Source organism: Ixodes scapularis, unplaced genomic scaffold (assembly GCF_016920785.2).
Source record: "Ixodes scapularis isolate PalLabHiFi unplaced genomic scaffold, ASM1692078v2 PGA_scaffold11__112_contigs__length_91849675, whole genome shotgun sequence".
Lineage (NCBI taxonomy): Eukaryota > Metazoa > Arthropoda > Arachnida > Ixodida > Ixodidae > Ixodes > Ixodes scapularis.
Genome location: NW_024609837.1, coordinates 26,023,802 through 26,041,886, shown reverse-complemented (window position 1 = coordinate 26,041,886; position 18,085 = coordinate 26,023,802). Strand labels below are relative to the sequence as shown.

General features: G+C 45.0%; 2 protein-coding genes across 2 annotated transcripts in view; both read right to left on the bottom strand.

Moving 5' to 3' along the window:
* The window catches only part of LOC8024630 (tyrosine-protein kinase JAK2), a 35,645-nt gene extending 29,164 nt beyond the window's left edge, over window positions 1–6,481 (bottom strand). The window contains exons 1-6 of the mRNA XM_042288856.1: window positions 6,355–6,481; window positions 4,978–5,329; window positions 3,717–3,898; window positions 3,016–3,133; window positions 2,033–2,197; window positions 1,326–1,430 (exon numbers count right to left, since the gene is read on the bottom strand). Coding sequence (XP_042144790.1) covers window positions 1,326–1,430; window positions 2,033–2,197; window positions 3,016–3,133; window positions 3,717–3,898; window positions 4,978–5,253 — 846 coding nt within the window. The 5' untranslated portion in view covers window positions 5,254–5,329; window positions 6,355–6,481. The remainder of the gene's footprint in view (window positions 1–1,325; window positions 1,431–2,032; window positions 2,198–3,015; window positions 3,134–3,716; window positions 3,899–4,977; window positions 5,330–6,354) is intronic.
* Window positions 6,482–7,054: 573 nt separating this feature from the next.
* On the bottom strand, window positions 7,055–15,215 carry LOC8024631 (transmembrane 6 superfamily member 2). The gene is made up of 6 exons (XM_040502935.2): window positions 15,139–15,215; window positions 13,138–13,238; window positions 12,968–13,066; window positions 12,209–12,307; window positions 10,948–11,067; window positions 7,055–10,048 (listed from the first exon to the last, which is right to left on the bottom strand). Exons 2-6 carry the CDS (start codon window positions 13,210–13,212, stop codon window positions 9,848–9,850), a joined length of 594 nt encoding a protein of 197 aa, XP_040358869.2. The 5' UTR covers window positions 13,213–13,238; window positions 15,139–15,215; the 3' UTR covers window positions 7,055–9,847.
* Between the last annotated feature and the right edge of the window lie 2,870 nt (window positions 15,216–18,085).

The following is an 18,085-nucleotide window of genomic DNA, read 5'->3' as shown; positions in this document are numbered from 1 at the left end:
TTGTGCATCACAGGGGTTCTCAAACTGGGTTCTGTGGAACACAGGGGTTCCCTGAGTACCCAAATTGCAGTGTGCCCCCCCCCCTCCCTAGTTTAACCTTCCACGCATTGAGCCATGGGTCGAGTTGGTGTTGTTGGCAAAGCAACCTCACTTTTCGCACTAATATGTATATATATTTTACATTGTGCCCCAAGTTAACCCGTCTGCTTCTCATTCTATCTGCAGTCCTCCATTTTGTCTTACTCTGTCGGTACAATAGACTATGTTCACCATCTAGGTACCTTTATTGCCCAGTATTATCGGTTGGCAACAAGGCGGGTGGGGAGGGGGGGGGGGGTCCCTTAGGACTTTTTGAGGCCCCTGGTGCATCAGAAAGCTGGCATGGAAACAATGCCAAAATTCACTCATAAATAAAAGCATTTTAAAATTTACTGCTTCTGCAATGTGGGCACATTAGATCAAGCCACCTTTATATAGACCAGGAGCATTTTTTTCACAAGGTATGACACCATAATGACTATACTCCGTTTCACGATAACTTGGCGAACTGTGGAAGCTACAGCTCCCGCGGCACATGACGCCACTTCACAGAGCATGCGTGTCGCTGCGCCATGGACCCAGCTGTTATCAGCTGGCCAAGAGTCGTCTGCTGCAAAACCAACCAACTTCGGATAAACGTCCACCGCCGCAACGTTGCTCTCCGGTAAAGTAGCGAGCTCTTCGGAAGAGTTCATGAGACAACCGTACACTCAATTTACCCACAAATCTGCGGCGGCTGCTAACGCCAGAAAGATGTTTTGAGCGGAAGCGGTCGATTACACTGCCGAGATCGTCAACGGCCATGACACTACAAGGGGGAAAAACATCAGGAGGGGATACGGATGTGGCGTCACTTCTTTTGTTTAAATATAATTGAAACTCATAAATATGTCAATATTTATTCCCCATTTTTTATACGTTCTCGACAGAGATGGAATCGCGCAAGTCCAATTGCCATTAAAGGAAAAAGAAAACCTAGAACTACTTTTGTCGCGGATGGCGTCGTTGCTGTGGAGGTAACAAGGCCTCCGTGGTCTCGAACATGCAGTATTATCACGTGACTTGCTCCCACGCTCTCATTGGGTCGCGGGGGCCGCAGCGTTCACAGCTCGCAAAGTTATCGTGAAACGGAGTATACATGTTGATTGTGTAACACCTACTGTGCGACAAACATTAAAGACCTACTGTAAAATACCGGGAAAGCACCCACCCTGCTTTCCCCCTCCTTATTAATGACTCGTGCGTATGAACATCTGTGTTTGCACAAGGTGAGCCCAAACACGCACCTGCGGAATTCCATTGCGGCGGCTGATCTCGACCGTGCAGTTTGACAGGTTCATGTTCACGAAGCACAGGTCGCTGATCGAACAGATGTGGGTCCAAGTGATGCTCTGCAAAGTTCGAAGTGGTTAAGCTGAAGCAAAGAATAGGAGGAGTTTCAAGCTGAGATAGTGGATTATGCAAAAAATCTCAAAGTATTTATTTCAACACTGTGCCTCTTTCTTTTGTTGAAAAAGAAATTGCAGAAGAGCTGATTCGTGAATGAAGGACTAGCTCTCATAACATATTTCAAACCAGCCACATTCCACAAAAGTGTTCTCTGAACTTTGTTTTAGATACAAAGAAAACAAAGCATTTGCCCAATACCTGATCTATCTTTCCTGCCACTTCCTATAAAACAATGCTGCAAATAATATCTGTAAATATTGGGGAGCCAATATGACCTTGTGGAGTGTGTGCCCTGTTATTACTGATAGACGTCTATTGCTTCCATCCCTATGTATGCTCAGATTTCTTATCAAACTGTACAGTCCCCTCATCCTGTAGTGGAAAGAAAGGCCCTTGAGGTATTTAGAATAAATAAATAAATTCGCGGCAGCTAGGTGGCACAAGTTACTGCCCAATTCAAAGCAAACAACTATCACCCCCCCCCACATGTGCCCATCCATTCACGACCGCTACTATGTACCAAGAGCAGACGACACAGTCTCACCTCTTTGGAAGCTTTGGAGTGCATTCGGAGGCCTGGCATCTGAGGGTGGTGTGGATTCACCTGAAGCACAACCTCCCAAACGCGGCCGTCGCTGTCCACTTGGGCTACAAACTGCTCGCACCCGTACTCGGGCACAATGCTGCGGAACTCGTTCACGTAGATCTCCTGCGCGGCGGGAAAGCGAGGCATTCACAGAAAGTTGTCAACACAGGTTAACCATTCCTTGCATGTGATAAGCCTGCATGGATCATGCTCTGTTGTATGAAAGGCGAAAGAAGTTCTTTGTCTTTTATACAATCCTGTTGCAAGTAAATGAGGAAGTACAGTGGTAGGGTCAACAAGACCTGATTCGGGAAGTCAGTGAAAACACTTATCTATGTTGTAAAACAATCTTCCAAACACATGAAAACCCCCCAAAAAGTGTAAAACACAAACAAATGCTAAAAAAGGCAAATTGTGGTAGGTTAAGCATGCACTACAGTTACATAGATTTAGAAAGTGCTGCATGATACAGTCAGCCCAACTATGCTAAAGGAGATAGTTTTGATCCCACCTAATTTATTTACAATAGTATTTACATCATGCTAGAATGATGCCACCTAGAACTGTCTCCACAAGGTGCTAGAAATCGGCCGTGTCACGCAGACTACACATATTTGGGTCCTTTCACATCACTCCAAGCACCTACAACGCAATCGCTAACTTTGTCTTCCGTTTCCTCACGTGCCTTGAGCAATGCCACCAATACCATCAGTGCGCAGCATGAACCTGGGGTTTATAGCTTGGCATTCGAACTAAGCTAACAGGAGCGTGTTGCGCTAATATTATTGCACAGTTTGTATGCATTGAGACACACTGACAAATATGTGAGCAAAACCTGCAATCCCGGCGTACACTCGTGACGCCTGTTAGGACCGGCCGACTCGTAGCCGATCACGAGCAGAAACGAGTAACGAGCAAGATGGCTACAGAAGAATGGCCACCTTAACACGGTTGACGTTCTGCCGACTGTTGTGCCAGCACTCGTTGAGGGCGTTGGTCAGACGGGGCTTGAGCACTCTCATCTTCAGCGGTCCCACCAGAACAGCAGGCATGAAGTCGCTGAAGAGAGAGCACGGAGGAAAGTTTTTTTGCCAGTCTGCTCTCTTATGTTTCCCTCAGTCTCAGGAATTCCAAGAGAAAACCACAATATAGATTTTTCACCAGATGGCCCCTATGAAACAAAATTTTGGCTCTTCACAGATACTCGCTTCTCCCTCTATATGTGGCAAATTTCCGTGCGCACGTCATAATGGTCTATTGTTATTTCATCCAAACATGCTTGTGTCAAATGAAAAGAGCAGAAATTTTTGTCTCTAATGACCAAATCATATAATAACTGTTTTGCACAACATACAAACTATGCAAAAAGCTTACTTTTTTTTTTTTTTTAAGTGACACATAACATGGAAATATGGTTCAGATACAATACATTTCAGGTTCAAAGCTAATTCAAACCTAAATATCAGATACTCTCGAGTTATAAAGGAAAGTTCTTTGGATTATGAAGTCGAGAACTACTCTAGACAGTCTGATTAAGCAAAAATTCTGAGAAAGAAATTTTCCCTACGTGGGCACCCTGCGTGTGGGCAGCACTTCACGCAATCCCAGACTAAGGCCACGAAGAGCCAGCGATTTCTCGCACCTGAAACTGAAGCTCCCCTGCTGCGGGCTCTGCCCAACCTCGATCAGATGTCGCACCACGTCGGTGACCACAAGACCCAGCGTCCGGTGCTGCACCCTGTTGTGGTGCAGCTCGGGTACACGACCGCAGACGAAGTCCTGTCGCATCTGGTGGTACACATAGTTGAGGGTTGCCTCCTCCGCCTGAAACGCCGAAAGAGAGACGCGCCCCACCTTCAGCTTCGATGGACTCCTTCGGAAATTCCCGCGAGGCCTCTACGGTTGCCGACAGACCGTGTGGTGTAACAAGTCGTGGAGCTGTGCTGACATATGTTCGGGACGGCTCGTACGTTCCTCACAATCTAGAGGTTGGACGATTTCTTCTCTGTCCCCATTGAGTTCAAAACAAAAACAAAACAGAGCAAATGCATAACATAGTCAATATACAAGGCAATATTTTTTTTTTTTTTAGGCTCTACAGATTTGTTTAAAAATACCCGTGAAAGCTGTAATAATGCAGTGTCTCTGCAAGTCAGTCATATGGCCAGGGGGTCATAATATGGGGGGCTAATCGTCACGACAAGCCAAATGATTAACTAAAGTTTGTTAATAAAATTTTTAATTATCGAAAATAAACATACGGTTCTAATTAGAAACTGTCTGAGCGTCGTCAAAAACCACTAAATCAGTAATCAATAGAAAGAATGTTAGTGTGTGGGAAGCGAAGTAGTGCGCTAAGGTTGCCACTCGTACCATGATCACGAGGCTGGCAGTGAGAAAACGCGAATGACAAGAGACGGTGGTCAAGCAGCGTAAGAAAGTGTCCATTTGAAATGTTCTGCCAAAATAACCCTTGCAGCGGTTCTCAGTGAAGCTGTCAGCAAAAAAACATTTTGCACGCCACAGTCTTAATAGCATTATGTGCACATCACCGAGTAACATACTTTGGTGAAATCAGAATGCACTTAGGTACGCAACTGAATTATGCAGCATAGTATGTTGACAGCGCAGAATAATTAACTTTCCTGTAGTCTCTAATTGCTTCAGGGTGCAGCTCTCTATAATACTCAAAGGGAACAAAAATGCCAGCTGAGACAGCCAAGGTCAAGCAGGTGTGGTTAGATATTACACTGCTTTTCACTGTTTCGCGTTACTTCGAGACATAATATTTTCGCAACTGGAAGCAAGCTACCAATCTTTGACATGATGTATGTTGGGTCACAAAAGTCTCTGCAAAACATGCTACAAGCTACAATTCCCCAAAATCGAAAAATGTCCCTTACCTTAATCCTATCCAGAGTGGGTGGCTTGTACCGAAGACGAAAGTACAAGTTCAACAACTTGTCCTTGGCTTTCACGTTGGCAGACGGCGCAAACCAGATGCCTGTCTCCGCGGAGAAGAGGCCAAACAGCTGAGCTGTGACGGGGCCAATCCCACAGAGTTCCGCCGCTTGCATGCACAAATGTTCCGCAGTGTGAGCTCCATCTTTTCCCGGGACCAGCAGAGGCTCCCGGGGTGTGTAGAACAGGATGCATACGGTATGGTCTGCCGTTAACATGGCCACCTCGAAGACTATTTGGAGCGTCGTCTGCTCTGTTGGCAGTTGGGAGCGGAGTCAAATGGCAGACGACAGTCTGTGTTGTAGGATGGAAAAATAAAAATGACTGTCGGATGGAGTAAAGTAAGGCCGAACAAAACACATAAGTGGTTGAAGCTGGTGCAATAAATGCAGAGAAAGTCCTGGAAGCTTCAGAAAGGCAGTCAAAACTTTGCGAGGGCTTAGCAGCTCCTGTGCCTGAAGGGGCGAAGGCTCAAAGCTTCCAGAACATGTTCCAGAGGATTCCTTTTTGAGCATATACGGTAGACAGTTTTTAAATTCCCCATTTTAAAACAGAAATTTGGCATAGTGGAGAGTTTGAGGCATTGGACTCATCCTTGCAGAGAGTGGCGATGGTACGTTTAAGTGAAGCACTATGAATCCAAATTTTTTTGGGGGGGGGGGGAAGGTTTACGTGCCAAACCAACGACGGGCATCTGGCACGCCCCAGCGGAGGACTGAGGATTAATTTCGACCACCTGGGGATCCTTTGACGTGCAACCTAAAGCTCGGTTACACGGCGTCTTCTCCGCAATAAGCCTCCGTCAGGTTGCGGGCACCTCGGCCGGGATTCGAACCCGCCACATGGGGATCCGTAAGCCGACTCTCTCGCCTCGGATGAATCCGAAATTCTGCATGAATGTATCCGCCTTCAAGGAAGGTGTTGCTGTGGATGTGACAACCGTTCCAGAACGACCAGCGTCGCGCTTGGGCTTGGCTCACTGCCGGGAGCTCGCTTTTGTAGCTCGTAGACTTATAATGAATTTCGCGAACACCGCAAACGACGGAGATAGTTTAATGGAACGTAGTGTCTGGAGTGCCGTCCGACGGCACTTATGCAGAGCGTTCAAGTGCCGTCCGACGGTACTCCACTTGCGCCCTTCAAGTGTCGGCATCTTCCCACCGACATGAAGTAAAATGACACCCTCGCCTCCGCGATTTCAATTAACAATTCAATAAACACAAAGCACTTAGCGACAAGCTTCAGATCGTCATGTATCAGACAAGCCACCTAAAATGCTAGCAATATAACAGCGCGGCTTTTGCTTGAACAGAACTTACCGGATTCAGAATTTTGGTATCCAGCTTCTGGATGCACAGAAAGCGCACATCATTCCGGTATTGTCTTGGGACATATCGTTATTTATTAAATATCCTTTTACATGTCCGATATGCACAAACAAGAGATGCAGAACCAAGCGAAGAGAGAGAGATATTAGAAAAGGATTGGCTTGGATTCTAGGCCCTTTTAAATAAACTAGTATTTTCACGTCTGTCACGTCCCGGACGTCGCTTTCTAAAAACGGGAAAATATTTACGAACTATTTCTGACATTATTTGTGGAAATAGTTGTAGTATTTTTACCTTTCACATTAACAAGCTTTTTGTCGAGGTTTAGCCAAGAATACCTCAAACCACCACTTAGCTAATAAAGCCCGAGAAAAATCGAATCGATTGGTACCTTTGGTCAGGAGCCTCAAACCGGAACCGAAACTGAAGTACATCGAAGCGCATTACTACTTATTTGTTTATAAATTTACGATTATTATCAGTGCAGATGCTCGACCAGCGCAGCTCTTGACTCACTGCCGGGAGCCCGCCCTTGTAGCTTGTAGTAAACGGCGCGAACCCCGCAATTAATGGAAACGGGCATACTTACAGCTTTTTGGCGACTGACATGTCAAAGAAAGTCACTTTCACATGATTCGTGAATAAGCGTAAACCCAAAACACGCTCGGGTCAGCAAGGCACACAATCCAGATTCTGCAGAAATTCATTTATTCAATAATTCGATTAACGGTGGCACCGTGCGTGTACGCTATGTAATTCTGTGTCGCATTTGTACTCTTTAACAATCGAGGCAATTGCATTTAACCTGTTAACTAACCAAACTTTAAAAAAAAATTAAAGAAAAAAGCATTTTTTAATACCGCTCTAAAAACGCGCTACCTTCAGTGTTGAGAACAAACAATAAACAAAGCCAGAGACAAAAAATAAATATAGCTTCAAGAACAAAGCACAAATAAAAACATCCAAAGGCACATCAGTGTTTGCTTCTTCCAAAATTATTTTCCCGATGTACCAAAACAACTTATTAAGAGGTGACTATTTGGATTACTTTAAACGTCTGTGACCTTTCAAAGTCCAAAATACTGAACCTAGTTTAAAACATTTGCAACAAAAGCGCCGCAGAACCCTAAAACAAAAATCGTAACACACGGTTAGAGATCTACAAAGTGCAGGTCACAAGAAGCCAACACTCGTTATAAATCACAGTCTTTTTGCCGACAAGATCGCTGTAAGGCATTTTGTAAACTACTACAACCTACTACTACCCCTACCACATCAGTAGCATAGCAGTCGCAGCACAAGTCGACTTCGACAAACTCCGACTACCTCGTTGGCATATACTGTTGGCTGCCGTTATGCTTACGAAATGCAAACTTCTCGAGGAATCAAAAACCGTTTCAAATGCTCTCGACAAGGGCAGGGCCCATGCAGGTAAGGGCTGTCTGAGATGACTCGTGCTCTTGGATGAGAAGCCTCTATATAATCTAACGAAAGCACCATTACCTAAGAGCACTGATGTGAACTGTAAACCTCTGGCCCATAAGTACTGCTCCCATTTATCTGTAGATAGGGACACGTTCAAGCCGTGTCACAGAAAAGTGCAAAAGTAACCACTGAACTTCAGCAGTCCTTCTGCTTAGCTTCACTATACCAAGTAAGCATGAAACTGGAAATTCATTTCCTCCACAAATGCTGCCCAATAAATAGTATGGGCAATGAGGAAGGTACTGAATAAAGGCACATCAAAGTCAAAAAAGCAATAAATAGAGGCCTCATTAGGAGGTGACAGCAAGCGATGAAAGATATGGCAATAGTCCCTTTCCATAAAAAAATTACAAGCGTTTCTACAGCTGCAACCGTATATTTTCAAAGGGCACTTGAGTTCAATGTTGCACAAAAAAGCTATCCACTCACACCTTGGTAATAATACTACAATATTTTTACATGGAAACACTGGTCTTGACATAGCTTATCTACCTACAACAGAAAAACTTTGGTGGACAAAGAACTGACTGAAACCACAACAAAATCAGATTTGCACAGCTGCCTCTACAAGTTGCAGGTTAACCATCCAGCGATTTACGACTTAGGACAACCGGCACTACTATAGCTAGGGCTATCTGCTAAAAGAGTCAGCCGCTGGCTGATGAACTTTAAATCTTCCCGGTGAGCCTCGATTTTGAAAGGTTTTTGTACCTTATGACTCAAGAACTTTAGAATGTGCACTGCTGATGACATTACTTTCTCTCTAGTTCGTGTGCTGTTGTAAAAACTACAATGTGTCATAACAAACACTCTAACCGGAAGATACCATAAAAAAAAAATGCTACTCGAACAAAAAAATAATCAGGTCTACAACTGGGATTGCAAACTCTGGAGAAAAAGACAATGTGACAATATCCCTTAAGATGATGTTAACATAATAATGTTAGGTCTATCATCAGCCTCTCATAATTTGAACATAGAAGTAGGTTCCACAAGATGTTTTTTTCTTTTTAAAGTTAGTTGTAGTATGACTAAAGAGTGATTAGGACACGTGAAACCATGACATGCTGGACCCTAAAGTATTGTAAAGAAGATGTGCAAACGAGGGACCCTTCGAACCTCATTGTGGTCGAGAAAGGTTCTGTAGCGCTTTCTTTATTATCTGGTCACAAATTTCAAGATTAGTCTTCTTTCAAAGCTGCTTAATCTGTAAAGACGGTCGAGCCCAACCAAGGATATATTGGAAGTTATACGTCCCAACTCTGTCAAAAATTATATAAATAAGTGGAAAAATATTTGAGAAAAACATAAGAACAATATATAAAAAATTATAACAAAAATTATTATAAAACTTATGATGCTCCGAAATGTGCATTTGGGGTTGTACTACTATAACTCATCTTGAAATTCTGTTAGAGATTCCAGGGGTTGTTCCTGAGGTGCTGCACTTCGCCTGCCTTGAAACAAGGACCACTGCTTACCTTACACTTGTACAAAAAATCGTCTGATGAAAAAAAAAAAAAAAAAAAGAAGGCTGCAGGTCACATTGAAATTTAAAAATTGAGGGTGTCACCAGACATGAATTATCACTCGTGCCAATCAACCTCATGCCAATCCCATTCCACAAACAAGATGAAAGCACTTCCAAGGACGAGAACCTTGTAGAGGAAATCCCAATAAAAAAAAGTTACAGTGCAAATGACTGAAATTTAGAATGGACTATATTATAGTCCATTTGCCCCTAAGCTGACAGTATGGTAAAAGCCACATGCTCTTTGGACCAGTCCTAGGTCCGTCTTTCGCGTGGCGAAGAGGACGGGGTCAGGTGATGAAAGGGTGGCGAGTGATTGGGCCGGTGGACGCGTAGCTCCCACCACACTGTCAATTAGAGGTGAAGGAGCGAAGGACTCGTGCCAATCAGCCTCGTGCCAATCTCTCTCAAGAGCCGAACCAAAAGCATTACAGAGAACGACAACCCGTAGAGCAGGGACAGCCACGGCTACGACAGCTTGCGGTCGCCCACCGAGCGGAGCGCAAAGAAGTCGACGTCGCCCTGACATCTGTACGCCAGAAACTGGGGTCCCAAGGCCAGCAGCAGGTTCACCGTCCAGAAGGTGACCCATGACGCCGGTTCCGGCGGCACCCGCATCACGTACGGCGTCCGGGGGTGGAACGACGCTCCGATGTGTGCCACCTGGCCCTGCGTTGTGACAGAGCGCCAGTCCCGCCGCAACCGCCATTCAAACGAGGTCGGAAGGTGGCGTGCAATGTGCACTGCACGGCACTGTTGGTGCGAACCCGGCTTCGGCGCTTTTTAGAGTTTGATTCCTAAAGGGTACTGGTGGGCATACAAATTTAACACTTGGGTGAGCATCCCGACTAAGTACTTTCCACCACCATAGTAGTGTTGATGACAGTCCACTATTCCAGAGAGATAAACGGAGGAAACCGACGACGACTTGTCCGCACAAACAGCATCGTGGAGTGTAGACCTCCGGACAAAATGTGAGAAAAAACATATGGTCCGAATGTATGCTCAAGCTACAGTTGCCACAAGCTCCACTATCTTTCAAAACCTCAAAGAGTTCTAAGATGGATATCTGAGCCGTACATTCCAAACCAAGTTTGAATCAAAGCTTCTATCTTTAATAGATGGCAGGAAAGTCGAAGCGGCGTGAAGGGCTGTTTTGGCTCAAACCGGCCGCAGTGGTACAGTACCGAGAAACAAACTAAGAAAACTGTTCCAGTAAAAACAAGGAAGTAATGTTACACTGGTTATATTATATTGATTTAACGAGAATGCGAAACATACAGCGGGTTAGGTCCGAAACATTCGGAGATCTGTGTTATCGCCTGTGGCGGAGGAAGCGAAAGTGGTCAGCTCCCATCAACCGATCAATCTACTCGCTGAAAATCCAATCCATTTGTGGGCCACAAGATGGTCCGTTCAGATCAGAACCTGGTTGGTGCTACTGGCAATACCTCATCTTACGAGTTAGAACCGAGCAATTAGGCCTAGAAAATCGCTTCAATGTGCCTTCCGAGAGTCGAGAGAACCGTCGGTACTCAACAAGATTCTGTCAAGGTACGAATAACTACCTGAAGCATGGCACCAGCCATGAAGACACTCAAATCGGGCATCCAATGGCAGCCAGGCACCAGCAGTGCAAAGGCACTTGCAAATTGCAGTGGAAGGTGATGAAAGAGGTAGACTAGCATCTGTCGAAAGCAGGAAGGAGACATTGGTGCATTCAATGTGTTACAGTGCCGTCTGGTAAATTCAGTCTTCCCGCTTCCCATGGAATACACAATTTCACTAAGAGTCTGTCCAGAAATGTTTTGCTGCGCGACAGCGACCAGGATTGTCCTGAATCAAAGTTCAGACCAGAGTTACTTGAAAATAATTTCGTAATGAAGGAAAAAGAAATAATTTATTAAATGACAATTGCTAGTCAGTAATATCTTTGCCCAATTCTTACCTTCGAATTTCGTCAAAACTATTCAGCTGTCCAAATTAACAAGCGTGGACCAACTACCTAGCTCAACTAAATCCCATAATGAAATCATGATAAGTTGCCAACTCAAAACTAGTAAAAATGAAAATGACAATTTTGAACATCCTCAACTGAACCTTTGAGCATTGGCACCTCATATTTCACAGTTATTATGAAACTGCAAGGGTTTACAGGGTCCTGAAAGTTACGACTTCATAAACGTGGTTTTACAGGTTTTTCAAAAATCTTAGAAGAAACCCGTAAATTCCTTGACAGGGACCATGCAATACACGCTTTAGCTTTCATAAAATACTGGCAGAAATCAAATCTTTTACTAAACAAAATAATACATAGGTTGCATTATCTAAAAAAAAGAAAAGTGACCTTAGCTGATTCTCATTAAATCAAGAAACAAAGCCAGTATTGCACATAGTAACCATGCTGCGCAAGGTTACAAGATTTGCCAGACAGAAAAAAATAAAAAGATGTTTCTTGCATTTGACTTCTGTATGTTTTGATTACATTTAGAATCGGGTTTAATTGCTCATACAAATACTATCTTATTTGGCCACATGAACAAGTGTAATTAGTGTAAGCTTTTTTTTACTACAGTTAATGAAGTGAAATTGAGTATAGAAAAGGTCTCAATAATAAAGTCATGTACCTTCAGACTTTTGTTTTTTTTTCAACTTGGAAAATTTTTAACTGTGTGCAACACCCGTTTCTGACTAACGATGCAAACAGACCCGTACAACTCATTCGTATTTACATACCTGTCCCTTCTGTTTATTCCTCCCATTTGAACGCATTGTATCTTTAATGAACGACCGACATATGGCTTCGACACGAGAAACACAGAACCTCACCTGCATCTTTGCGAAAGGTGCCGGGTCCCTTTGAAGCAGGTAAGGCTCCACAAACGTCACGTAACGAGTTATCCAGCCGACGTTCGTACCGAGGACTGCCTAAAGTCAATCCAAAAAGCACATAAAAATCGGCAAAACCCTCATTCTAGACACCTTCCCCCCCCCCCCCCCCCCCCACTGCCCAAACATTTTATTTATCTCTCGATTTAAATCCTCTCATTGTAGACACATTTCAATCATTTAATCAATCAATCAGGAAGAGGAATGTGCTGAACAATGTCAAAGGGTTCTTCCTCAATTTAAAGTCCTATGCGTAGAACAATGTCAAAGGGACCATGAAATAGTAGACGTCTGTGCAAAACCGTGTTTACAACGAATTGGCCAGCATTCTCAGAGTGCAACGACTTGGACGACACCCCGAGAAACATCTCGTAAAAGCAATGAACATTAACTGCAGTCGCCGACAAGGGGAGGAAGGCAGGCAGTCTTTTTAAACAATTAAAAAACCTCCCCGCAATTCTCATCTCAACATCGACTTATACTCCATTTCAGCACAACATGGAAAAGAGCCGACTAGAGTCGAGGAGAGAAAAATGCGACAGTCCTCCACAGGAGGAGCACGCTTTGACGGTACGTTGTCGCACGTTTCGCAGCCTTTGCCGTCTGATAAGCCGGGCTGAAAACGGCGTAGCAACGGCGCGCTTTTTTTATGAAGCGTTTGCGAATCAGTTTACCAAAACGAAACAATGACCAACTCACCAAGCCTCTAAAGATGGCAATGAAGCCGGCGGCGCACAGGTAGCAGAGAAACATGATGTCCCCCTTGCGGTGTTTCAAACGCTTCCTGGGTCCGGTCATCTGTAATCGCACGTCTCGTCATGGAATGTCCAATCACTTACTTCCGATCGCAATCGATCGGCAGAAATTACCGTTTGAACGATCCTCTGATGCCGCAGTTGGTACAAAAAGCAAGGTGCCATCACCGCAACGACCAGATAGAACATGGCGCCCGGCGTGATACCATGTTTGCCTGCAAAGCGGACGAGTCTTCGCAACGTTGTCCATCGTTTTATAGGATGCTAATGGCAGAGCTGCTTTCTGTATAGAGCTTGTACTGAAGCAAGAAACTATGTGCAGAAATGTAGCAGTTTCTATCCACAGTGAAAACAAGAACATTAGATTAATGAGGCCGAAATGTGACCTATACTGTGAAATGTCGTAAATAAAAGAGAGTTTGTGTTATGCTGTCCAATTTTATTTCTCCATATCTCAACGTTTAGATTGTTTCCCAGTTAGCTGGCCTGCGCAAGTTTGCTTCCTGCAACCCTTTTTCTTTTCTTTCTCTAGTTTATAGGGTTAAATTATTAGAATAGTCCACAAACAGTGCTTGTTATTCGATTTGCAGTACACTTTTACTGTTAAAATATTATAGCTTTTTCCAACATTAGAAAATTACGAATGTCTTCAGAATTCCTTGATTGCTTGCTTCAAGCTCCACTGCTTTGCACCGGTGCACTAGGACGAACGGCTACCATGGCAGAGCCACTTCCTTATTTTATAAGCTCAGCAATTTGTGCTCGCTTTCGAATACTCAAGTTTGCGTTCGTAGCTAATCAGTGGGTCGACAGGAATTGCCAAACATGAGTTGATTTTCCCTCCGCGCTTTTGACAACAGCTAGAGCTATAAAAGAATGCACATTATAAATAGAGTTCCATGTTTTCGGTATAAACCGACAAGCCCTTAATATTAACCTTCAAGCCAGCTTTATCAAAATCAAACCCCCCCCCCCCCCCCCCCCCCCCCCCAAAAAAAAAGAAGTGCTGAATTAAAGCTGTATTTGAAAGGAAAAACCCGAGCTTCACGGCAAGAAACCTTCATCTGCAGCTTATTTTGGCTCGGCCTGGAACACAAACCGCACTCGACCGTCCGGGAGATAGCTTCCGGCTTTGGGAACCGTGACATGGGTCGTGCGCGTGTACCCCAGAGGTTTGGGAATCCCACGCCCGGGTCCTTCAACGTAATCCCAGACAAATGCCGACTTCTCGCCAATGCAAAGAAATAGACGACGAAAAACACAAGTTTTTGGCAAAAGAAACAAACCCACGTCTCCGAATTCAACCAAGGGTAAAACCTGGAGAAACAAAATCCTAGTTGTATGTTACAAACATCAAAAAACGACAATGTCTAGCGAGTACCTAGAGAAATAGAGGACACCGTCATCGCGGTTCCTTTAAAGGCCAGTTTCACACGTGCATCCCAATGCTGAGATATGCGGGAAGTCGGCGTCGAGTTAACCTCGCACAGCGCATTCAAGCGAGAAAAGACGGGAGGGAGCATGCGCGTCGGGGTATTGACGCAGCGCCAACGTATCGCGAAGTCGGCACTTCGTCCACAGCACTGGTTTAGCACTGCGGTGCACGTGCGAAGAGGCCTTGATGCCAAACCTCCGAGGTGTGTTTTATTGGCAGCTCCGCCAAAGTATGGCGCCCAGGACGCATCTCTGACATCTCTTTCCCACATCCTAGAAATCGGTCCCTCAACATCTGCCCGACAACGTTGCAGAACTGTTGCGCCGTAGCCAGCCGCGACCCCGGCGGTGGATGCAGTGATGCCTGTTCTGCTGCACCTTGCCCTCTCCGAGTCGACAATCTGCGGAAGCGGCGGTGGCCGAAAGCTGGAACGACGGCTATGCACGCGCTTGCCCTACTTTTCGCATAGACTTTTAAGCCAAACCGCCAAGATCGCGACATTTAGCGGCACGACACTAAACCCTTTGGGGACATCGTCTGCTGCCACTTTGGAACCACTTTCGACGCGCGAGTGGAACAAGACGCCAAACGCACCGGTCGAAGACGCGATCAAGAAACCGTAGCCAAACCGACGACCGCACAGACCGAATCGTCGCGGAGAGCCGACCCGTGCGACTGACCTGTGGCAACGCCCAAGAGGAGTACCGTCGTGCTGTTTACGCTGCACCCACACCAGAACAGCGCTACGTCGTAGAAGTTGCCGCTGCACAAGAGACGACGCAAACTGACCAAGAGGAACGTACCTTATTATAGTCCGTTGCGGGTTAAGAAAAGCGGGAATAGCCAACCTCCCTCCAAAAGCTCTCTGCTTTTCACAATTTGTGGTTTCCTTCTCTCTACCGTTTGTTCTGCTAAAGTGGAAAGAGTGGAGAGCTTTGTGGAAGGAGCCCGTCCTGCATTTCTTAACATGCAACAGACTGTAGTATCGACGCTTTACAGCAGCTGTGCATGGGCGCCGCCATAACCGACCTTTAGTTTTTGTTTCCTCTTATATTTTTCACTTCGCTCCATCATTACCACAGGAGGACAGGTTACTAACATTTTAGATACGACGGTGTCTTTTTCCCCAGCATTGGTCTTTGTGGAGGCTCGCCAAAGCCCGCTTTAGTGGTTTGATATCTCTGTAAGACAATAGAAGGTCGACAATGGCGTCTGTAAGCTGGCGCGTGTGTAAAGCGTCTATAAAGGCCATGTGACTAATTTTCTGCAAATGGGGTACAAGATAAAATGTAAGCTCTACTGTGAGGACAAAGCAAATAATGCCTCGCTTGCGCTGCCAAGTACGAGGCACATTCCTACCGAGAATGCGCAAATCATTAACGCTACAGACGAAGACAGAGAAGTGAAGATCTCATACATTCTACTTTTGTCCCAGATAAGAAACGATCAAAACCACAAGAGTCAATGTTTTCTGAACTGCACTACCTTATTGCCTCAGCAGCAATCCTTCCTTCCGTACATAGATTTGGAGTTTTACAGCTTTTAACTCTCAACTTATTTCATTGTATCTTTCTTTCGTATTATGCGCATACTAATGGATATAAATGTTACCCATTTCCTTCGGGTCTGCCCGCTGCTTGTATCGATTAAAATTACTGAAGCTTCTGCTGAGACTTTCAGGCAGTCTCATTTTCACCAGTCCCCCGAATTCCCCGCCTTCAGAGTTGAGCTTTAATACGGATGGTAACCACCGTACAGTAACCTACATTATTACAATCCACGAGAAGAAAAAAAATGTTAATAAAACTAAAGTGCAACTAATCAGCAATGACCATTATTGTATTGCATGTTTCAAATTAGCACCTGCTTATACCAAGTGATTGGTATATCAATGATACAAAATAATCGATAATGCATAGCATAAGGCTGACTCACACATTTGAGTTTGAATGTGTGACATCTATTGGGCCCCTTGGGACACTTCTGATGTATGCATAACTGCGCTGAAGGTTTTCCAGTATTAGCGAGATCAAATCTAAGCACTGTCTATTAGAAAAAGTTGCCTATAACATTGTCACAATCTGTTCGGGCCCATGCTAAAAGAATGACGCACAACAGGTAATAAAAATAATTACACGCAGGTCGCGAATGTTCCAGGGGTACCTGAAAGATGGCACCACCAATGTGTTTCCCCGTCGTAAGCGGTTACGACGGAACGCAACAGATTAAGCACACTCGAACGCAAACGTCTGAACCAGCCTTTGCCGTTCCGAGCGCGTCCTCTCACATCAGAGTGGCGGTGATGAAATTTTTACCTACTCCCACGTCAAAGCTGCCAGCATCATGAGGTGCATGGCATACATGGCCGTCCCGTACCAGTACGCCGTCAAGGCACCGTAGCCACATCGCAGGTAGGGTTCACCGACCTTGAGGTACGCACTCACGAAACCTGAAAAGATTGAGCTCGTCAGAGGCGGCCTCGCAGCCCGCACGTGCCTGTGGCATCGAGGATTCGGTTTTGCACACTCGGGACTCGCAAGTCGATATAGTAAGTTACAGCTCAAAGGGTAGGGCTAGGGAGAGGAAGGCTGGAGAGGAAGAAGCAGACGGAACGCTGGAGGGGAGAGCGGGAAACCTCCTCCTCTCTCCAGTGTTTCGTCTGCTTCCTCGTCCTTGGCCTTCCTTTCCCTCGCCCTACAGTCTTGAGTTGCAACGGACTATAGTGGGACGCAAGAATGCAAACGAGCGTCTTTCGGCACTTGGCCTCGTGCATGCTATATTTCGGAGGAGCGAATCTCCCTCCAACCCTCGGTTAACCCTTTGACAGCCGTCGCTGTACACGTCTGAAAGTGCCCGCCTGAACGCGAAACAGCGCGCACTGCGGGAGGTGTCGCTATTGGCTATGTCTTTGGCAAACCAGAAACGTTATATTTGCGCAGTGTGTTTGCTTTGCTGGGCTATTTAAAGTTTTCAAATTAGACACTCCGCACAAGTGATGCTCATGCCGCTTGGTCATCATCCGACAGAGTAACTATGGAAAGTATCTCCAGTAAAGAATCTGAAGCCGCAGCAGTGTCCCGGAAGCGGATGTGCCAAAATGAGACCGAATGGAAGAAAGGAGACAACTTTGTTGCCTTCAACATATTTATTTAATGTTGCTAAACCTAAACAGCTTGCAAGCACTGTACATGTTCCCTTTGGACTTTTTTTTTTTTTTTTTGAAACATTGATTTTTTTTAATACTTTTTGGAGACAAAACTTGACCACTTCGAAACATCTTTTGGGGAAAAAAAACTCCATTGTCAAAGGGTTAAAGAGAAACTGAGCTCCCAAGGAAAACACTTTTCTAGGTATGTGGATGTGACATTCTTTTCCAAGAGAGGAAAAATAGAAAAGTTCTGTCACTAAGTTCAACGTGAAAACTTATTGTTGCCGGAGTTCTTCACTGAGAGCATGAGGGCCTTTCTTCTTCATTTTTAAATAATAGAGAAAACTGTCGGCAACTAAAGCATGCCAAATTCAGCATTATGGAAAAGGTATGCCGTGCAGATATCTATGCGAGCAATACGTATTGACAGATGTAACCACAGAAAGAGCTTCAAACTGTACTCTGTAATAGGTAACATC

Bases quoted from the DNA above. Each gene is read 5' to 3' on its own strand.
- LOC8024631 (XM_040502935.2), bottom strand. From the start codon at position 13,212: ATGTTCTATCTGGTCGTTGCGGTGATGGCACCTTGCTTTTTGTACCAA. The intron at 13,067-13,137 runs GTAATTTCTGCC...GTGCGATTACAG, and splicing joins ATCAGAGGATCGTTCAAACG to ATGACCGGACCCAGGAAGCG. The intron at 10,049-10,947 runs GTAGTTATTCGT...GTCACAACGCAG, and splicing joins TGGCTGGTGCCATGCTTCAG to GGCCAGGTGGCACACATCGG.